Source organism: Oryza glaberrima, chromosome 8, assembly GCF_000147395.1.
Source record: "Oryza glaberrima chromosome 8, OglaRS2, whole genome shotgun sequence".
Taxonomy (NCBI): Eukaryota; Viridiplantae; Streptophyta; class Magnoliopsida; order Poales; family Poaceae; genus Oryza; species Oryza glaberrima.
Window position 1 is genome coordinate 2,463,401 of NC_068333.1, and position 23,504 is coordinate 2,486,904.

Sequence of the window (23,504 nt, forward strand, 5' to 3'; positions counted from 1 at the left end):
GCTGATTTGGAATTAGCTCTATTCGTCCTGGCCAAAGTCTTATCATCCGCATCGCACCATGCCTTTCATGCCATTGACTTCCATTTCAATTAGTCTCTTGTTCATCAATATTGAGGACTTAGTGACATTTTTTATTTCGAAGCAACGATGTAGTGACAGTCTGACAGATATGGAGATGAGAACAAAGATTTAAGTGTTTCACCATTTCTGCTTTCAAGTAGACAATTTGACAAAACTAATATAGAGATGAACATGGAATATTTTACATCTAAAATATGTAACTAACAGGACTATCTAAGGATGTAAGTGGGTTAACCCGAACCCACTCATACGCCAAATAAGTGGGTAGCCCGTGGGTCCTATAAGTGTGTTCGCGGGTCGATTTACTTGCAACCTTAAACTATGTTGTATTGTTTGTCTAACCGGGTAATTCCATTGTTGGTTAGGACCTGATGAAAATGAGTGGCAATGTTATGCTCCTTTCACCAGCTCTTGTCCAACAAGAAAAGTATTGATTTGGGCAGAGTTCTAAGCTTCTGGAATTACAAGCAACACTTCATTTATTTTCTAAGAAAGTTAGACACTCTACCCTTTACATGTACAATAATGCATAAAGGCATATCTAAATTATGTTTCCTTAGTGTGTTTATTTCGTTAGATTTGGCTCCGTGCATTCTTATTGGTGTAGAGGCTGGGTTTTAATCCATTATTTGAAAAATATATTTGGTTACATGAGCTGAATTTGATTATTCCTACGCAAACAGATGATTCAATCAGAACAGTTGGCATGAGCACAATTTCTTTTATGAGTCGTAATTTTGCTATTTCTTTAAAAGTTTTCCAGTGTGTAGCCGCCTTCATTTTCAAAATAGGTGATCATACCGATATGTTATTATAAAACAAGCAAATGTTCTTCTCCCTACGTCTTAAAATATAAAACTAGAAAGGTAGATATATTTCGGGATGAAGGGGGTACTATTCATCCCGTGTATGATGGCACAGATACAATTTCACAACAAATATATCAGTCCAAATCCGAATCTATTTGGAAGACTCTTGCTCCTCTGAGATGCCGGTTCTTTGTTTGGTTGGTCGCAATGAGGCACTGTTGGACAGCGGATCGTTTGCGTTCTCGGGGTTTGCCTCATCCAGACAGATGTGTGCTTTGTGACCAACATGAAGAGAGCATTGATCACATTTTGGTCGCCTGTCCGGAGTCTCGTCAGCTTTGGTGGGTCGTTCTTTCCAGCATTGGTTTGCCACAGTGTCTCCCCTTGAATGAAGACTCTTTCTATCTCTGGCTCTACAACTCTCACCTTAAAGTTGAGAGGGTCAGCAAGCGGGGATTTGACATAATTACAACCCTTATTGCGTGGATAATCTGGAAGGAGAGGAACAATAGGGTCTTCAACTCCTAGCAGAAGCCCTGGTCAGAGATAGCCCGAGCAATGGCGGCGGAAGCTACTCTCTGGCAGTTGGCACATGCGGCGCTGCCAGTGCTTACCATTTAGGTCTCGTCTTAGGTCGTCCCCTTCTGTTACCACGAGAATAGGCTTAAGCTAGCTGTTGATCTCTCATATGCCGTTCCCTTTCTATTTTCCTTTTTGCCTCGGCTTGTACATAAACTTTATTTCTCTTAATGCAAATATGCGCCCCTTGCGTATTCCAAAAAAAAAAATTATATCAGTCCAAACATAGCATTCTATCATCTCAAAAAAGTTCAATCAGGCAAGTCAACCATGCAAAATGCAAGAGTGAACAATGAAGATGTTACATAAGATTCAATTTTTTTTAAAAAAAAGAATTTGAACGAGTCATCCTTGCATTCCCACAAGACATCATCCGAAAATCCGGATATTCTCTCCTGATCCCATCAGTGAAAATGACATGGATGGTGCGATCAGAACTTACATTCATGTATCTTCATACTCGTGCCTAATGAGAACAACAACAAAAAAACAAAACTGAAGTAGCATATCCTGCTTTGGACGTCTGAGAATGATCTGATTAGTAGAGTGAAGGATGGAACAAAATCTCTCTCGCTCAAGAAATGTTCTTTGTAGCTTCAAATTGACTGGTCTTCTGAGCCTGGAGAAGCTAGATAACTGATAATCTGGGAGGTTTTTGCACAAGATTCTGAGAAGAAACCAAATTGGCCCTTTTCTTGGAGACCATTTTCGCAGCGTCGACAAAGATTGTCGAAAATCACCTGGAGAACCGACCAGGTGTCAGTGTGCCTCCCAATTGCAGATGGAAACCTGCACAATGCGATCAGATGCAACGTTAGTTTCTGTCAGTTTTGTACGAGCACCAAGCAACATGTTCAGTTTGCATGAGACAGGGTTAAGACTTGAAGACTATCGAATGATTCTCTGGCAATGATCAGAAGTAATGCAGCATTTTCCCTTGTATGCTCTCCCTCTTGGACAAGTAGCATCAGCAAACTTCTTCAGGTGCAAACAAGCATCCGGAGATGGCTGCAAATTTCGGAGCTTTTCATGAAAATTTCTGATAAGAAAACAAATAGGCTCCCTTCTTGAAAATGTTCAGACATGATGCATCATTTTGTTTGGCCTTCCAACCATGTGGCAAATTAAGGAGAAATTTCTTCTTCTTCTTTGTCATTTGAAGATTCCAATTGACTGGCCAGCCTACTGAGCCTAAAAAAAGCCAGGCAATGCAAATTCGGCAACTTTTTGCGCAAAATTCAGAGAACAAACACAGATCTGAGCTCTTATTGGAACCGGATTTTGTAGGAGCAGCCAGCAAAATGTTAAGAAATGATGTGTCGGTAAACTTATTCAAGAAATAGGTACAACTACTCTCATCTGCATGGATACAAAGTCAGGACAAACATGCACTATGAGGAGAGTACTCTGGCAGACAATATAATCCTCAAAAACTTCCAAAATGTAAGACTGAACTCAAAATTTTTAAACAGGAGTTTGAACCAGTCATCCCTGTGTCCCACAAGACATCTGAAATTCCGGATATTCCCTCCTGATCCCATCAGTGAAAATGACATGGATGATGCGGTCATAACTTGCATTTCTGTAACAGCATGAATGTTGCTAATGAGCACAACAGCAGAAAGACGAAAACTGAAGTAGCATATGCATACGCTGGTGCTTCAATCAAGAAAACGTTTTCTTTGTAGCCTCCAGTTGACTGGCCTCCCGAGCCTGGATAATAATCCAAATTTCTTCCAAACTGCAAATATAGGAGCTTTTTGCACAAAATTCTGGGAATAAACCAAATTGGCTCTTCTTTTGGAGACTACCTTTGCAGCATCAACGAAGATTGTCAAAAACCACCTGGAGAACCAACCAGCTACCCGTGTGCCTCCCAATTGCAAACGGCAACATGCACAATGTGATCGATGCAGCTGTTATTTTTCATCAGGTTGTATGACTAACAGGCAAAATATTCAGTATGCTGGCAATGATCAGAAATGATACACTATTTCCCCTTGGATACTCCCTCCTGGACAACATACATAAACAAACTTCCTCAGGTGCAAACAAGCATTCCGGGTTGGTTGCAATGGCATGCGACATGACGACATCGACAGCCTTGTGTATGATATGCAGTATTGCAGTCTAAAACAGAATATGCTCAGATTATGCCACAGTTATTCCCAGAAACCCACCTTGGTCATGTAAGCACAGCTTAACATAATCTGCAGATCAAATCTTTTTTATCTTAATTAACAAGTCATCATCCAAGGAGGTGAGAAATGCATTTGATTGGTCAAGGTTAAGGATCATTAAAGTGAGATCCCCAGACATTGATTTGGCTTCCAGATGAATTTTTTAGATCAAGATAAAAGGAACAAATCAAGTGGCATCATGTGATAATCCAGTTTCTTGATGGTCCACACAAAAAAAATGTAAAATATAATGTGAAGTGTGCAGACTCTCCTATCATTTCTCAGTTTTCTCTTAGCTTCACTGATTCAGTCAAGCAGCTAGGCAGCTTTCACATGTTTTCTTTAATGAAACAGCTAAGTTTGTCAAAGACAACTAACAGTGTCAAAGCTTAGGCAAACACCACCACTAATATTGACAATTTGACATAATATGCTGATCCCTTTACCAGTTCAGAAATATTTTGTTTCCAACCTTGAGAGTACCTATTGTGTTTGTCTCACTCCATTTTGGAAGACATGTTTGTCAGTATCTACACGTAAACATGCACCAGTATGAAATGTGCATGCCTATAATACTAATGCCATCTATGAATCTCCTTTCAGTGCCACTCTACTGCAAAAGGGGTCACCAAGATCATCACTGAAAAAAGATGTCTACAGTCCATGATGAAGACCACTCTATTTCATCATCTCAATTTGATGAAATGGATGAAAGTAATAGCACAATCCCAGTTCCGTCAGAATCCAGCACCGACGAGAAGCCATTTCCATTCCTCGGGCTGCTTTGCTACGCCGATGCGGTAGACTGGCTCCTCATGGCCCTGGGAACTGTTGGATCTATAATTCATGGCATGGCATTCCCCGTCGGATATCTCCTTCTTGGGAAAGCACTTGATGCTTATGGAACCAACATAAATGATCAGGAGGGCATGGTCCATGCATTGTATAAGGTGGTTTTCTCAATTCTAAAAGCATGATATCCATGTACATCATTAGCCTTTTCTCTCATTTTAGTCCTTTGAATATCAATATGTTGATCTGTGATCGTTTTTTATTTTTACACCTTTTTTCACTTCTTGCTTGAAGGTGGTTCCGTTTGTGTGGTACATGGCAGCAGCTACTCTTCCTGCTGGAATGGTCGGTAAGTCAGAAACAATCTGTCCTTTTATCTTCCATGATAGATGTGGCTTTTCATTTGGTTAAATAAATACCCTGGCATAGAATTCTAAATTTAGTTATTTAAACGGAATAAGCATAGATATAGGAATAGAAAACAGGGCCGTAAATTATGTTGAACTGCAATATTGCTCATGAATTACCTCATTAAGTATAAAATTAGGGCATAAAACTCATAAATGTTTTTACAGCCTCACAAGCACGCTTGTCCAGCTATTAGGGATTTAGTGCCAAACTCGTATTTTTGTTTCATCTGCAATGCATAAAAGGCACTTATAAACTAGTGAAACATAATAGCATGTCAGAGATGAATGGTATTGTTAGAGAATATGTTTTTTTTACGGTTGGAGCCTAATTTTACCCTATTTTTTTTATAAGTAGTCATATATGTTCAGAAATGATAATTATAGGAGATCTTACAAAAACATGCTTACCTTATCCTCTTATCATCTGCATGCAGAGATCTCATGCTGGATATACTCAAGTGAAAGACAATTAGCACGCATGCGGCTAGCATTTCTGAGATCAGTACTTAATCAAGAGGTTGGGGCCTTCGACACTGACTTGACCACTGCAAAAATCATCACCGGAGTAACCAACCACATGAGTGTCATACAAGATGCAATTGGTGAGAAGGTAATGGATTTCGTGATTTATGGAACATTGCACATAATATTTGTGAAACTGTGGTCCAATGTGCACCACTACTGCACCTGACCCCAATTTTCTGCAGCTCGGTCATTTCGTTGCGAGCTTCTCCACTTTCTTTGCTGGTATCATAATTGCATTTGCCAGCTGCTGGGAAGTCGCATTGCTCTCCTTTCTGGTCATTCCTCTGATCCTCGTCATTGGAGCAACATACACGAAACAGATGAATGGCATATCGTTATCTCGTAATGCTATAGTCTCAGAAGCAACATCTATTGTAGAACAGGTAAATCATTTACATCAGCTCAAGCCAAGTTAATTGGAAGTATAAACGATTGCCTACAAGATTTAAATTCTTAATCCTACTACACCTTTTTCTGAGCAGACTTTGTCGCATATTAAGACTGTTTTCTCCTTTGTTGGGGAGAAACGGGCCATGAGATCCTTTGTCTGGTGCATGGATAATCAGTACAAACTAAGTAAGAAGGAGGCAGTGATAAAAGGGATAGGACTGGGATTGTTCCAAGCTGTGACCTTCTGTTCATGGGCACTGATGGTTTGGATTGGGGCAGTCGCAGTAACCAGCCGAAAGGCAACAGGAGGTGGCACGATAGCTGCCATCATGAGCATCCTCTTCGGAGCAATGTAATGATACAGTAACATCCTGACTGATTCTCTTACACCAAAATTTCTATTCAAAAATTAACTTTCCGATGTTAAAAGCAGTCAATTTGAAAAGAAAGCAAAGTTTCAGGTGAGACTCTTAGTTCAAGATATCACTGAAATACTTTCCGACTAAAATGAGTATAATACACGTGTGTGATAATGTAATTCTGAAGGTCCAATGCATTATTTATTTCTTGAAAATTTCATGAAAAGATACTCACATGATTTCCACCACATGGATTCAGATCAATTACTTATGCTGCACCAGACCTTCAGACCTTTAATCAAGCAAAAGCTGCAGGAAAAGAAGTATTCAAGGTTATCAAAAGAAAGCCATCCATTAGTTATGAGAAACATGGATCAGTGCTAGGAAAGGTTCATGGGGAGATAAAATTCCGTAGGGTGCATTTCGCCTATCCATCCAGGCAGGATAAGCCAATTCTCCAAGGATTCTCATTATCCATCCCCGCAGGCAAAGTCATTGCACTTGTAGGAAGCAGTGGCTGTGGGAAGAGCACTGTGATCTCACTACTCCAAAGGTTCTATGATCCAACCTCAGGTATGCTTCTCTGAAACTACATGCATGAGCTAAGTAAATATTATATTTTTTACTTATGTAAACCTCCACATTAGAATTAAGGTTGGTCAGATGCTAGTTTGCCTGAGTATATTGTTTACAAAGAGTAAATATTAGTTTAAAAATGTTTCAGTCAGTAATAAAGCCTAATACTGCAGGTAGCATTTTCATTGATGGTCACAGTATCAAGAAACTTGATCTGGAATCCCTCCGAAGAAACATTGCTTCAGTCTCCCAGGAGCCATCGCTATTTTCAGGCACTATCAAGGACAACTTGAGGATTGGTAAAATGGATGCAAATGACGACGAGATAACCAAAGCAGCAAGAACAGCTAATGTCCATTCATTTATATCCAAACTTCCAAATGAATACTTAACAGAGGTGTGTATGCTTTCAGTAGAAATGCAAAAAACAAGGGGGAATTCATATATTCGCCGGAGGCTTATCCAGTATCTAGAAAAAAAACCTCTACCTACGATTTTAATTAGGACAGGCAAGGGCAGATGACCTTTTAAAGTTAAAAACAAAACCATAAATGTGGGTATTGTTCTGATGATGAAAAACTGATTTGTTTTTTTCAAAATTGATGACTGACGACATGCAAATTACATAACAGAAAAATAAATAAACAATTGCTAAAGAGAGAATAACAAGTATTTTAGTATGCAAGTGACAATATCATGTAAATTCTGTGTTCCTATTGGAAAATCATTCATGTTTCCATCTTTCATTATATACACGACCGTTTCTTTTTTGGTTCAAACATACTTTCCTAGTGCCTCACAAAAATCTTTGTTGATTCAGGTAGGAGAAAGGGGAGTGCAGTTGTCGGGAGGTCAGAAACAACGAATAGCTATTGCAAGGGCAATGCTCAAGGATCCACCAATCCTGCTTCTGGATGAAGCAACAAGTGCCCTTGATTCAGAGTCAGAAAAGCTAGTTCAGGATGCGCTTGAGAAGGCCATGAGTGGGAGGACTGTCATATTGATAGCACACAGAATGTCTACAATTGTAAATGCCGACACAATTGTTGTTGTGGAGAATGGAAAGGTAGCTCAAACTGGAACTCATCAAGAGTTGATTGAGAAAAGCACATTCTACTCAAATGTATGCAGCATGCAAAATATTGAGAAGGAAGCTGGAAAGAGGGTCGCAAGGTAAAGTAAAACATAGCAAAATGGAAAGCTTCATTTCACCAATAGTTTATGCTTACCATTGATAAAAATAGTGCATGCATGTTGGGTACCGAAAGGATCCTTTCCTGCAGATTGTGCAAGCTGAAAGTGAATGGTTAGAAATCATCAGCTAAGTCTCACTATTAAAAAGATCTAGAATTACAAAACTTAATGAAAACATATAAAATCAATGGCACAAAGTTTAGTGAATATAATAATACTATATGCCAGTAGGATTACTTCGCTCAAAAAAGAATTAGTACTAATTTTTACATTTCGGTTGATTAAACAGCTCTTCTGATAATGTCATAGAAGATGAAATTGATGAAGTGTACGACAGGCAGCTCTCTCCAAAGCAGGGACAACAGAACAAATTGGAACAACTAAACTCTAAGCAACCAAAGCAAGAGGTCAGAAAGGAAATACATCCTTTCTTTAGACTTTGGTATGGGCTGCAGAAAGACGACATTGCAAAGATACTATTAGGGTCATCATCAGCAGCTATATCTGGGATCTCAAAGCCCTTGTTTGGTTACTTCATCATGACAATTGGTGTGGCATATTATGATCTAGATGCAAAAAGGAAAGTCAGCAAGTATTCTTTGATTTTCTTCACAGCTGGGGTGATCACGCTTGCCAGTAACATCTTCCAACACTATATTTATGGTGTTGTTGGAGAAAAGGCAATGAAAAACCTCAGGGAGGCCATCTTTTCATGTATGTTCTATGAAAGTTTTCTTTCTTGTACTTCTCAATACCTTGAAAGAGCCAATGTTGCATTTCAGTTTTCACAATATGACAAGTTTTTTTTTTTGTTTTGTTTCAATATAATGCAGCTGTTCTCCGAAATGAGCTTGGCTGGTTTGAAAAGCCAAAAAATGGTGTAGGCTTTCTTACCTCACGCATCGTGAGCGACACATCGACAGTCAAGACCATTATATCTGATAGAATGGCAGTCATTGTGCAATGCATCTCTTCAATTCTGATAGCAACAGTAGTAAGCATGTATGTCAATTGGAGGATGGGTTTAGTATCATGGGCAGTCATGCCATGCCATTTCATCGGTGGCCTTATTCAGGCCAAGGCAGCCAAAGGGTTCTATGGTGACTCTGCTATTGCTCACCAGGAACTTGTCTCCCTTGCTTCAGAGGCAGCTAGCAACATCAGAACTGTGGCATCCTTTGTATATGAGGATGAAATAATCAAGAAAGCAGAATTGTCGCTGCAAGAACCCATGCGAGTTACCAAGATCGCGAGCATGAAGTACGGCGTAGTCCAAGGGATCTCACTCTGCCTTTGGAATATTGCACATGCAGTGGCGCTTTGGTACACCACAGTTCTGGTTCAGAGGAAGCAGGCTTCATTTGAGAACAGCATAAGATCATACCAGATATTCTCACTCACAGTGCCTTCCATAACAGAGCTATGGACTCTGATCCCCATGGTCATGTCAGCCATTGCAGTACTCAATCCTGCATTTGAAATGCTTGATAGGGACACACAGATTGTGCCAGACAGACCAGAAAATCCAAGTGATGGCTGGCTCATGGGAAGAACTGAGTTTCAAGATGTGAGCTTCAACTATCCATCTAGACCAGAGGTGACCATTCTTGATGGCTTCAGTCTAGTCATTGAGCCTGGCCAAAGAGTAGCATTGGTTGGTCCAAGCGGCGCGGGAAAATCCTCTGTCCTGGCACTACTATTGAGATTCTATGATCCTCAGAGAGGGAGAGTACTAATCGACAACAAGAACATAAAAGACTACAATCTCAGATGGCTCAGGAAACAGATTGGGCTAGTCCAACAAGAACCAATCTTGTTCAATTCATCCATCAGAGATAACATTAGCTACGGAAGCGAAGAGACTTCAGAGACTGAAATAATTCAGGCTGCAATGGAGGCGAACATTCACGAATTCATCAGCAGCCTACCAAAAGGGTACGACACGGTTGTTGGGGAGAAAGGAAGCCAGCTTTCAGGAGGGCAGAAACAGCGGATAGCTATTGCAAGAACTCTTCTTAAGCGTCCAGCCATTCTTCTTCTTGATGAGGCAACCAGCGCACTTGATGGTGAATCTGAGAGAGTGGTGATGAGTTCTTTAGGGGCCAAGGACTGGAAGGACAGAAATGAGGGATCAAGCAAGATTACAAGTATCACAGTGGCGCATAGATTGTCCACGGTCATAAATTCAGACACGATTGTCGTGATGGAGAGAGGCAAAGTGGTTGAACTTGGTAATCACCACACACTGATCACTGCAGATGATGGTGTCTACTCAAGACTGTTCCATTTGCAAAGCAACATGAAAGATTGATCATTGATGACACCATCTGATCAAGTCCCATTGTGGGCAAGCTACTTAATGAAATAGAATAGGTGCTTTCCAAGATTAGTGGCATTGCTTAAATGCATTTACTATCAGTTGACAGATTGTAACATCATGGCTATCTCTTAAAAAAATGAAAATGTGATGGTCCATGAGCTAAAAGACTGAGGTCCTATTATCCTCCAACTTAACATTAGGCCTGTGGGCAATATCATGCTAAAATAGTTCCCCAAACAATTGGGTGATTCACATGTCAATTGCATACTAGTTGTTCTAAAGAAAAACATACTAGAGCACCAAACTTAATGAGCAAAATGAAATAGGGTCGTGCTGTTTCCATGTGTCCAGGGCCATCAAGTAGGTGAATCATCTTGAGGGGTTGAGTGTAAAATCAAAGTGTGTTTAACTATTGTTTTACAATGAACAATTGGCATGTAAGATAATTGGTTTTGATATTTGGAGACATTCGACAAAGTGGTTTTGGAGATGTGTGGTTTTTAGATGATGGACAAGATGTTGCTGACTGTGTGGTCTGGCTAGACCGGGCAGGTGCAGCCGGTCAGACCGGCTGGCCCGACGGTTTGACTGACCAACACTGTGTCGGTTTCGGTTTTTGGTTGTTTCTTTGGATATTTGTGATTAATTCATATTTATGGCTTCTCGTAATACTGTTGTGTGCTAATGTTGAGTCAAGTTGGAGAGAACTTTTGCTCGGATATAATTTCTTGGTTGATTCATGTGTATGTGAGTCTTGATGTCTCGGGAGAGTGTTGCCGGTGATGGATTGGGAGTCAACTTAGGAGAAGATGACGTTTGGACGATCAGGATATCATGCGGGATGCTTATGCTAAAGATCAATGCAGTGTTGGTGAAGATTCCATATGCCATACAATGGAGATGTCGTGTGCGTATGAGATACGGAGTCGAATTTGAAAGGAGTCCAAATTTTTTATGATTGAAGTTTGTAAAGTTTATTTCTTGTACGGGAAGGTTTCCTAGGGGATTAGAACTTTTTGTACAAGTTGGGTTCATGGATTTAGACTCCCTACCTCGGGTATAAATAGAGAGGGTGAGGCCTCCCGGTATCGATTGTCTGAGAGTTGAGTTTAGAGAAAAGTTAGGGTTTCGAGTTTAGTCGAGATTTTCGAGTGGAGTGTTGTACTTTGTAAACATGAATAGAAGTAATAAAGTTCGATCTACTTTGAGAGATCTTCAATTTGTGCTTGCTCGGGGTTTTGGCGGTCACATCGGCGAGTGCACGGCAGTCACACCGGCGGCAACGCACCGGTCAGACCAATGGCACAACTGCGGTTGGACCGGCAGCGGTGACGACAGGAGGAGGAGACGCGACTCGGTCAGACCGACCAATCTACACCAGTCAGACCAACGGCACAGGCGCGGTCAGACCGGTGCAACATATGCGGTCAGACCGATCTCCATCGATTTGAGGGTAACTTTTAATTGCGTTAAAAGTTTTTGGTTTTGGGGCACTACAACCATTCACACCCCCTCCCCCCTGGTTGGCTTAGTTCTTGCTGTGCAATCCTACAAGTGGTATCAGAGTCTTATTTTCTTCTTCGGATTTTTACAACTAAGCCACATGTTTTCGATGGACTTGATTTTCCTTATTGATGCCAAAAGATGTAATCTTATATTATGGCTGAGGTTATGATATTTGGAAAAAGGTTGCTAATGTTTACGAAATTCCTGATCAGATAAATACTGCTGCTTTAAAAACTGTTTGAAAATAATTGTAAAGCTCGTAATATTTCGCTTAATGGAATTCCTCGTTCTGATTTTGATCGTGTTTCACATCTTGAAACTGCACATGAGATTTGGATTGCTTTAGAAAACTTTCATCAAGGAACTTCAAATATCAAGGAACTACGCAAAGATGTTTTCAAAAAGGATTACATAAAATTTGCGAAGAAACATGGAGAGGCTTTGGATGATTAGCTTGCATGCTTTGACAAAGTTTTGAGTAATCTTAGATTTGTTGATACATCTTATGATACTTCTACTCACAATCTAAGATTGTCACTTTTTGAATGGTCTTGATATGTCTGTTTGTGAGATGAAAATTACGTGTGTTCAGGAATCTGTTGACATGCCCACTTTGACTTTAGATTCACTTTACACTAGACTCAAAACTTATGAGATAAGTATTCTTTCTCGTAAAGTTGATTCTAAATCTAGTGCATTGGTTTCTCCTTCGACTTCTTTGGATATTGGTGCTTTTTAGTCAACTCCTACTGCTCTTTCTACTATTAACGTCATGTCCGATGATCAACTCGAGCAATTCGAGGAGGAGTTGGCTTTGACTATAAACAAGTTGTCTCGAACTATGAACGATGTCAAGTTCAAGAAAATAGGAGGTCGAGTTCTTTGCTTTGAGTGTGGAGAGCTTGATCACATCCGTTCGCACTGCCCCAAGCTTGGGAGAGCCAAGAAAAAAGACAATGGAGACAAAGTTCAAGGACAATAAGCTAAAAGGAATGTTCAATGGAAGGAAGTCCAAGCAAGCTCAAGAAGGTATTGAATCAAGTATGTGCAGATCTTGAGAGTGGTGAAGACAATGACAAGGGAAAGAACATCTTCGGCGTATGCTTCATGGCTCATGGTGAATCAGATTCCTGAGTATGAAGACAATGAGGTAAATTCCCCAAGAGAATTCCTTGAAGAAGTTATTTTGACTTTTAGCTCCAAAAATAAAAGATGTGAGAAGATGATCAAAAAACATAAGTTTACCATTGAGGAGGAAGAGAGATAATTTACTAAGGGATGTGAACTGAATTAATACCCTAGTCCATTTTTTTGAGGAAATACCCTAGTCTATTTGCCCATCGAGATCATCTCTAAATGGGAAAGTTTCATCTATAGCATAAATATTTTACATTTTATCAGTACCAATAAATACCTTAAGACCCTTCCACCTTTCAAAAATACCACAAACATTAGGTACCATCGATCGGAATAGATTTTGTGACTTACCGAGACAAAGTTGCCCCTCTCCTTCTTCAACCTCTCATCATGCATCCTCGCTCACCAGTTGTTCCCTAACCGTAACAATCGATCAAGTATACATGGCGGCACCATAAATCCATCCCCAAGCCCTAAAAATTGACTGAAGCATCCATGGCGGTGCTAGAAACCATCCCCAAGCATCACCTTGCAGAAGAAACTAGTTTAGGAGTCACCGAAAGAACAAGAACCACTGCACAGGAGTAAGAAGAGGGAGAGCCACTGATTTTTTTTTTCTTTTTATGCAGCTCAAGCTCTAGAGTTTGGGAGAAAAAATTGAGGCCTCTAGGTGGATTTGTGCCTGCTTTTCCCTGCGTCATTGCCATAGATGTGGACTTAAGGCTCGAAGAGAAAATTGGTGAAGTATGAGAAGAAAGGGGGAAGATACGACAGGTTGAACAAAAGGGCTGAGGGGCAACTTGGTCTTTGGAAAGTAGCGTTGTCTCCCTCGCATCAATTTTGTTAAGATTTGTGCTTTTTTCTGGAAGGAATAGGGTTTCATTGTGGTATTTTGGAAGGTGGGAGAATTTTGTGGTATTTATTTGTAAAATAAGGTTTAAAAAGGGTTAAAATGTAAAAATTCTAGGTAGGGTATGTATGACTTGTTGCATATATACCACCACTACACAAACCAAAGTTACCAAATGGTAATCATGGCAGTAAATTACTTCTTCCGTTCCAAAATATAAGGCATAACCACCTCTAACCCAAAGACCAAGAAATAATTATTATCATCTTGTAGTTTGGATCATCCTAATAAATACTCCCTCCATCTACTTTTGATAGTCATATTTCCAAATCTGAAAATTTTATTTTTGATAGGCATATTTCAATCCAATAGCTTATCATCTTAATGGCTTTCTTGGATTTTATGCGTGACTCTTCATTCTTCCACACAACATTGGTTACATGGGCATCGAGAAATGTAAATATTAATGAATCGCTTGTTTACGAAGAATGACTAGTAGCATATTTAAATGGATGATAAGTAGAATTACTTATCCTTGATTTGTGTGCCAAGATGAAATATGACAATCAAAAGTAGATGGAGGGAGTATAATGAATGCATCCAATAGAATTAGAGAACATAAGAGTGGAGGATTTAAAAAAGTAATAATTTAATGGAGAAGAGGTCATAGTTAATTGCTTGCATGCATGCACGCCTCATATTATGGAACTTCTAAAAAAAGTGGTTATGCCTTATATTATGGAATAGAGGGAGTAATGTCTTCCCCTTCATAATCCTTCAGTTACGCAACTAACAAAAAACCGTCATGTACCTTTAGATCTAACAGTGGAGAACAAAATTGTATTGGCAGAGTTTATGTACAGCTGACAACCACCAAACAGTGGTTGCAGATTACAACAAATTGATGCATCTCACAGTTTGCCCATTAACAAAATGCATATTTTCAATATATATTTTGTTTGTGTAATATGTATGTCTGGTAAGATAACAATTGGCGCCTACTCCCAATAGAAAATAGTATGGACACTCAAACTCAAGCAGTTAAGTTTGCATCAATATACATTTTTTAGCACTTGTAGCTTTGTTGGAGATTTCTTAAAGCCAAATCTCTTTTATGTAGAACGTTCTGCTCAAAGAACACAATCAACCTGACAGAGCAACGCAATGGAGACATTAGACTTGACAATATTGTCATTGGGGGGGGGGGGGGGGGGGGATCTGATAAACTAGGAAAAACAAAAAATTGTTTACTTTCACAGAAAGAAAATAAGAATTTGTGACAATTATTGTTGAACATTCCTGCCTCAAACCTGCATCCATATTACCAGTAGGAAGTAATACAAAGTTTGATACATGGCAGTAAGAAAGTATGTGAAGAGCAGATTCAGATGGTGCATGTAGCAGCACCAAATCAAAACAATTAAAAAATATTAAACAGCAAGTGAAGTTCTGCGATCAAACACCCAGCATAAGATTTACAACAAGGTTTCATAAAAACAATATTTTTAAGCACGAAACTATGCCATGGAGAACAAGGTTGTATTGTAATCATACATGATAACTTCGCGGACGTGTCACCTCAGAAAGTGGACTACGATTTTGTAGCCTTTGACTATTATTACTCCAGATACCTTGATCTTGTAGGTCTAATAATTTATTCCAACATAAACTTCAATAGACACATGGCAAAACATCATATTTATACAAGGAAGCTGTAGACTTTATTTAACTAGAATTTGGAAGGAAATTGGAATATGTAAAGTACTAAAGTAGGATCCCATTCCAAAGAGTATCTTTAGTGAAAAAATGGCTTTGCCAATTTAGGTTATTAAACTTGCAGGTGGGCTTCAGTAGTGTTAGATGAAAACAAAGCTGCTTCTTGTCACTAAAATTTGGTTACGACAACGAAAGAACGGTGCTTAGTATTTCACTATGATGTGACTTGAATGCATAATTAAAGTTTCACACTCCAGTGAAAAATATGTTTACTTCTAATGGGTTCAAATTCAAAACCATTTGTCACATCATGCACGATGTCAGCAACATAGTTTTAGGCTGAGAATAGCAACTGCTAAGATCAGTCCAATAAATAAATTCAAAATATCCAATTCCCATGTTGATTAGTTATCCATATGAACATTGAGAGTATCAATGGAACGTCTACCATTTTTGTAATTATATGATTTTTCTGCTTCTATATACATTTTTTGTACCATTTTCTGCTTCTATATACATAGCCCAATGCTGCTGCTGCTGCTCTTCTGCAAACCATCAGAAGGCTCACAAAAACAATGGCACTCATCCAAGAAAAAGATCACCCTGTTGAACCCTCTAAACACATCAGTGTGGATGATGAGGAAATCACTTCTCCGCCGGTGGAAGAAAAGGCAGCTGCTGCGGCGGACAAAAAGTTCCCATTCTTTGGGCTGCTTCGCTATGCTGATGGACTAGATTGGCTGCTCATGGTAGCAGGAACAATGGGGTCCTTCCTGCATGGTATGGGGCCTTCGATGTCATATTACTTGGTCGGCAAAGGCATCGATGTGGTCGGGAACAACATAGGCAATCGGGAGGCCACAGTCCATGAACTCTCTAAGGTAATCTGTCCAAAATACTTGGAAACCGCCATGTAGAATGCAAGCTGGTATCACTGAATGTTCTTCTTTGACTTATATATTGAAGGCAAAATGTTGGTTATACCCTTAACATAGTCTAATTGTGTTATTCTTGTTTGTAGTTAATTCCTTATATGTGGGCATTGGCAATTATTACACTTCCTGGTGGAATGATTGGTGAGTGCATTCTTCTAAATTTTCTATATTTGGAACTGTACCTTGTAAGATACTGAAAGTAAGTTATTACCTATTAAATTATGCTTTAAAGTAAGAGCATAGTGGAAGCCTGAAGGAACCTATCAAAATCCAAAGATCCTATAACCTGTTTGACAGCTATAAGTGCATACAGAACAGAATATAAGACAGAAGGTCGAGCAATTTCACTGTGGCTAAAGGTTGGTGAAGTGGCTTTTTGGTTGAGCTTAGGCCAACCGACTGAATCTAGTATGGCCCAACCTGGTTAGAATATTGTCAACATTTGTAGCATATACCTTAACAATATATTATCTACTAGGCACCTGAAGATAACTGTCTGGAAAATGTGAAAAAGAAAATTGGACCCTGAGTACAGAGCATCATGACACAGAAATGTGCAGAGAAAACGAAAGATTAAGACTTTAAAAGTGAGCAATTCATAGCAACACCATTCCCTATGTTACTACTTGTCTGTTTGTCTGCAGCAACAAGAGCATCACATGATTGGAACAAAAAAAAATGAAAATAATGTTAGAATGTTACTCCCTCCGTCCCATAATATAAGGGATTTTGGAGGGATGTGCTGTCCAGATTCGTAGTACTAGGAATTGTCACATCCCTCCAAAAACCCTTATATTATGGGATGGAGGGAGTAGATTCAAAGAAACCATCTTACCTTTTTGCGACAATGATCCTTCCGCAGAAATTACATGTTGGATGTATACCAGTCAGAGACAAATGTCACGCATGCGGATGGCATACTTGAGATCAGTGCTGAGTCAAGATATCGGAGCTTTTGATACTGACCTAACCACAGCAAACGTCATGGCTGGAGCAACCAACCATATGAGTGCTATACAAGATGCAATTGGTGAAAAGGTATACGATTGTAGCATAAACATTCACTGCAAGTTTTAGTAAATCAAACTAAAGTGCTACAACGTTCATGTGGCAATCAAATATTGAACATGAGCTTACCTTTTTCCCTCAGCTTGGTCACTTTTTGTCAAACTTCTCCACATTCTTAGTTTCCATCATTGTTGCTTTCGTCTGCTGCTGGGAGGTGGGTATGCTCTCCATGCTGGTTGTTCCTATGCTCCTCATGGTTGGAGCAACATATGCAAAAATGATGATTGACGCATCGATGAAAAGAATAGCTTTGGTCTCTGCAGCAACCACAGTTGTAGAACAGGTACCTATACAAATGGATGAAATATTAGAACCAAGTAGGTCTGCTTTATCAAATTTGTAATCGTATATACATTTGTGCAGACTCTTTCACATATCAAGACTGTCTTCTCATTTGTTGGAGAAAATTCGGCAATCAAATCATTCACCAAATGTATGGACAAGCAATATAAGCTAAGCAAGATAGAGGCAATGACAAAAGGACTAGGTTTGGGAATGTTACAGATCGCAACTTTCTGTTCGTATTCATTAACAGTGTGGGTTGGAGCAGCTGCTGTAGTTGATAGATCTGCAAAAGGAGGTGAAACAATTGCAGCTGTCATTAACATCCTCTCTGCCGCAATGTAATAAAGAACTATCTTTCTAGTTTGTATTCCATGGTTATCATAAATTAGACTACTTCCAAACATTTTACTTCTATAAAGTTGACAGGGTCATTATTTTTATATGTGGTTTCAGATATATCTCAAATGCAGCACCAGATCTTCAGTCCTTCAGCCAAGCAAAAGCTGCTGGCAAAGAAGTATTTGAGGTTATCAATAGAAATCCAGCGATAAGTTATGAATCAAATGGAACAATCCTAGAGAAGGTCACTGGAAATATTGAAATTCGAGAGGTGGATTTCATGTATCCATCCAGAGTCGACAAGCCAATTCTCAGAAGTTTTTCACTATCCATACCGGCAGGCAAAGTTGTGGCTCTTGTGGGGAGCAGTGGATGTGGGAAGAGCACTGTGATTTCTCTTGTTCAACGGTTCTATGATCCTATATCAGGTATGCTTCTATGATATATCTCTATCACCGAGCAAAAAATGGGTTGAAGTGTATATTCTACAGTCTGTGTGCTTTTTAGAGTACAGAAGAGCTAGAGTTTACTACTTTACATGACATGCTTTGCGTATTAAATTATAATTTCTAGAGAAAAATAAAAATGGCATGTTGTCACTGCATACAGGATCCATTTTTTTCTAAAAATATGTGCTGCATAGAGATAAACTTTTAGATCTTGCTTTTGTTAATTAGATGATGTTATAATGCAGGTAATATTCTTATCGATGGTCAAAATATTAAGGAACTTGATCTGAAGTCCCTCAGGAGAAGTATAGGTTCTGTCTCTCAAGAACCATCACTATTTTCCGGTACGATCATGGATAACTTGAGAATTGGCAAAATGGATGGAACTGATGAAGAGATAATTGAAATAGCAAAATCAGCTAATGTGCACTCCTTTGTATCCAAACTCCCAAACCAATACTCAACGGAGGTAAAGACTCCATGCTCGTGAAAAATGAGAGTTGTAAAAACCTTACAAATTGAATCAAACTATGTCAAACGATGCATACATATTCAAATAGAAGGACAAAATTCAGGCTATGTTTCAAGATTTGGACCAATATACTGCTTTTAGTTGTTCCCTTGGAAATTCATCTCGATGGCAGTAATGTGTTATGTTCTTTTTAGAGGAATATGCTGAATATGCCCAAATTAAATAGACAAGTTTTTTGAGTAGTTATATACTGAACCTACAAATAGTAAGCAACTAAGCATCAGTACAAATCCAAGCATCCCCGCTTATCTTCAATAAATGAAAAACTTAGTATTACCAATGTATTAAACTATGGCAATCACTTCAGGTAGGAGAAAGAGGTGTGCAGTTATCAGGAGGTCAGAAACAAAGAATAGCAATTGCAAGGGCTATGCTAAAAGATCCGCCAATTCTTCTTCTTGATGAAGCCACAAGTGCACTTGATTCAGAATCAGAGAAGTTGGTTCAGGAAGCTCTTGATGGAGCTATGAAAGGAAGGACAGTTATTTTGATTGCCCACAGAATGTCAACAATCATAAATTCAGACAAGATTGTTGTTGTGGAGAATGGAAAAGTAGCTCAATCTGGAACTCATGAAGAATTGCTGGAGAAAAGTCCATTCTACTCGAGTGTATGCAGTATGCAAAATCTAGAGAAGGAATCTGGCAAGAGTGAAGAAAGGTAAGCGTAATTGATTGCAGTCTTTTCACAATGTAGAGTGTTCATTTATGGAATCCATCATGGCATTGTACATATGCAATTACGAATGAAAAGTATTAGAACCAATACATTCTAGAAGATGCATAAATATAAAGCTTAAGATGTGTTCTGCTCTTTGACTAGAGAAACAATACCTAAATCGGTTGCTAGAATTAACTGAATAGACCAGAGTATATTTTACTCGTTATTATGATTTGTGTGGCATCCTAATTAATTTTGGGGAATAAATTTTCAGATTTACTGATCAGGTCAGAGAAGAACAAGACAATGGAAGTGGAACAAGCAATGAGCCGTCTTCTACTGCACATGAACAAGAGAAGAGTCTAGAACTGAACCCAAACCAACCGAAGCAGGATATCAGAAACAGAGCATCTGCTTTCTACAGAATGTTCCTTGGAACATTTATGCTGGAGCCAGGAAAGATTCTTCTGGGCTCAACAGCAGCAGCAATCTCTGGGGTCTCAAAGCCAATATTTGCTTTCTATATCATGACCGTTGCCATAGCATACTTTGACCCGGATGCAAAGAGAATAGTTGCCAAGTACTCGATAATTTTGTTCCTTATTGGATTGCTCACATTTTTCAGTAACATCTTCCAGCACTATATATATGGCCTTGTCGGTGAAAGGGCAATGAATAACCTAAGGGAGGCCCTCTTTTCAGGTCTGAAACTCAAGCATAGCATTTTACATATCACGCAAGTTTGCATTTAGTAGAGAAGTATATGATCGGTTGTTCTTTAGATTGTAACACCATTTCTCTTTGTGTTAAACACAGTCATTCTGCAGAACGAAATCGGTTGGTTTGAACAACCCAAGAACAGTGTCGGTTTCCTGACATCACGCGTTGTTGGTGACACCTCCATGATTAAAACCATCATATCTGATCGAATGTCAGTGATTGTGCAGTGTATCTCTTCAATTTTGATAGCTACAGGATTAAGCATAGGAGTGAACTGGAGGATGGGTCTGGTTGCATGGGCTCTGATGCCATGTCAGTTCATCGCTGGCCTCGTACAAGTAAGGTCAGCAAAAGGTTTTGCCACTGACACCTCTACATCTCACCGGAAGCTCATCTCACTCACTTCAGAGGCTGTTAGCAACATTCGTACAGTGGCCTCTTTTGGTCAGGAAGAGGAAATACTAAAGAAAGCAGATTTGTCGCTGCAAGAACCAATGCAGACAAGCAGGATAGAGAGCATAAAGTATGGGGTGGTACAAGGGGTTTCCCTCTGCTTGTGGCACATGACACATGCCATCGCATTGAGTTACACCATTGTGCTACTTGACAAGAGCCTAGCAACATTTGAAAACTGTGTACGGGCCTATCAAGCAATTGCACTGACAATAACTTCCATCACAGAGTTATGGTCTTTGATCCCTATGGTTATATCGGCCATCACAATATTGGATCCTGCACTCGACATTCTCGACAGAGAAACGCAGATCGTGCCAGATGAACCAAAAGTGCATTGTGAAGACAGAATTACTGGCAACATTGAGTTTCAAGATGTCAGTTTCAGCTACCCATCAAGACAAGATGTGATCATATTGGATGGATTCAGTCTAGCTATTGAACCAGGCCAAAGGGTAGCATTAGTTGGGCCCAGTGGTGCAGGAAAATCCACAATCGTATCTCTTCTGCTAAGATTCTATGATCCTTGCAGAGGGCAGGTACTTGTTGACGGTAAGGACATCAGAGAATACAATCTGAGGTTCCTAAGAAAACAGATAGGACTAGTTCAGCAAGAGCCAATCTTGTTTAATTTGTCCATAAGAGAGAACATCAGCTATGGAAATGAAGGTGCATCGGAAACAGAAATAGTTGAGGCTGCAATGGAGGCAAACATCCATGAGTTCATCAGTGGCCTGTCAAATGGGTACGACACGGTGGTCGGGGACAAAGGAAGCCAACTTTCAGGAGGGCAGAAGCAGAGAATAGCCATTGCAAGAACTATACTGAAGAGGCCAGTCATACTACTCCTAGATGAGGCGACAAGTGCGCTGGATGGTGAAACCGAGAAGGTGGTGATGAGCTCCCTGGCAGCAAAGGAGTGGAAAAGCAAGGAAGGTGAGCTATCGAACAAGATCACGAGTATCACAATTGCGCACAGACTATCCACAGTCACAAGTGCAGATGTGATCGTCGTGATGGACAAAGGCGAGGTGGTCGAGATGGGCAGCCACGAAACATTGGTCACAACAAGCAATGGCGTTTACTCAAGATTGTACTGTATGCAAAGCAAAGGAATGAAAGACTGATCCTCAAGATCTCCACTTCTTCAGATAGGACGGCAGCAGAAAATAAAAGGACTTGGCACCATTGACGAGCATTTGATGCCAATCTAAAACATGTAAAAACAAAATTTACCAGTTTATATTGCTAGGAATAAAATTGGTTGTTAGAAACAGGATAGCCCAACATTTCATTTCCCCAAACAAAAATAAATGAATGAATAAATTCTAACAGAATAGCCCAACATTTCTTTTCTTATCTAATTTTTTTTGGTTTAGCTAGCTCGAAGCCGACCAAGATTTATAAATTTTATACAGTACCAGAATTCACAATAAAAGAATGGATCTATCAGCATTAGGAGGCAGTGGCAAGGCATCCAATCGCACGATTCATGAACTGCAACTGCTACTGCACTAAAATGTGGAGGAAGAAGAGAACAATCATGAAGAAACCCCTATCAAATCCACGAGAGGGTTTGGCCCTCACGAAACGTACAGCTAAGCTAGAAATCGCATCAAAATCATACGGCTCGAACAGAAACGACAAGGATTGGGGAATCCATACCCCTCCATATAATTGCCAAAAAAAAAAACTCAGATTAATCGACTCACCCGCATTACCCCCGCTTCGGCCTAGCCTCCAGCCGCTCTCGTCCCCTTCCTCCTCCCCCTCCACTGCGCAGACCGTGGCCGCAGCGAGCTCGGGCAAAGGCGGCGGAGTATCGCCGGCGGCCGCCGTGGCGGCGGAGAACCAGACGAGGTCCGCGACCAGAGCTGCGTCTCTCCTCAGCCGTCCGATCAAAGCCTTCGCTGTATTTTGCAGAAAGATCCTTATCAATATCTCTACCATTTCCACCAAGTCCTCAATAAGATCGATAGTTCGATACCATTGATTGCAATATAAATTTAGGATCTTCTCTACTGTTGGATCAGAATCGGACGGTTTGTATTAATTGTACAGTCGATATAACACATAAACATCGGAGTAAACTTTACTTTGAGCCTTTTTTTTATTACCGTAGTGTTATTTTGGATCTCTTTCATCAAAATTTTCACTTTGGACTCCCTTTTGTTGCCATTTTGATTCACTTTGGACCCCTTTTGGCATCTTCATCTCTAGCATACTCCTCACCACTACATCACTGCTATCTTACTGGCCGAGTCTTGAGTTTAAATTCTGATTGGTACGTAATTAAATAAAAACTGCAGCCCATTTCTATTCCACGTTCGAGGCTTGAGGGGAGCCTCGCGTAATGGGGAGTATTGGAATATAAAGTGAATTGCCCACCTCTATTCCACGTTAGAGGTTCGAGAGGGCCTCTCGTGAGGCGGGGAGTGTTGGAATATAAAGTGAATTGCCCACCCTTCCCCATCAGCTTAAATAGGCTTGAGGGGGCCTCACGCAAAGGAGGCGTGAAGGAGTGTGTTGAAATATAAAGTGAATTGTTCGCATTTATTCTAAGCTAGATGTTTGAGGGGGTCTCACGTGAGGAGGAATGTTGGAATATAAAGCGAATTGCTCACATTTCTCTATCAGCT

The 23,504-nt window shown here is 39.9% G+C and overlaps 2 protein-coding genes across 2 annotated transcripts; both read left to right on the top strand.

Annotated features, from left to right (window-relative positions):
- Positions 1-4,299: 4,299 nt before the first annotated feature.
- Positions 4,300-10,206, top strand: LOC127783313 (ABC transporter B family member 10-like). The gene is made up of 10 exons (XM_052310566.1): positions 4,300-4,599; positions 4,736-4,790; positions 5,286-5,461; positions 5,559-5,759; positions 5,859-6,118; positions 6,385-6,698; positions 6,875-7,098; positions 7,522-7,874; positions 8,185-8,609; positions 8,729-10,206. The coding sequence occupies exons 1-10, from the start codon at positions 4,300-4,302 to the stop codon at positions 10,204-10,206; spliced, it is 3,786 nt and encodes a 1,261-aa protein (XP_052166526.1).
- Positions 10,207-12,720: 2,514 nt separating this feature from the next.
- Positions 12,721-22,558, top strand: LOC127782022 (ABC transporter B family member 19-like). The gene is made up of 12 exons (XM_052309096.1): positions 12,721-12,819; positions 15,946-16,305; positions 16,446-16,500; positions 17,222-17,397; positions 17,510-17,710; positions 17,791-17,860; positions 17,963-18,050; positions 18,166-18,479; positions 18,746-18,969; positions 19,340-19,692; positions 19,967-20,394; positions 20,509-22,558. Exons 1-12 carry the CDS (start codon positions 12,721-12,723, stop codon positions 21,990-21,992), a joined length of 3,852 nt encoding a protein of 1,283 aa, XP_052165056.1. The 3' UTR covers positions 21,993-22,558.
- The last annotated feature ends 946 nt before the right edge of the window (positions 22,559-23,504 follow it).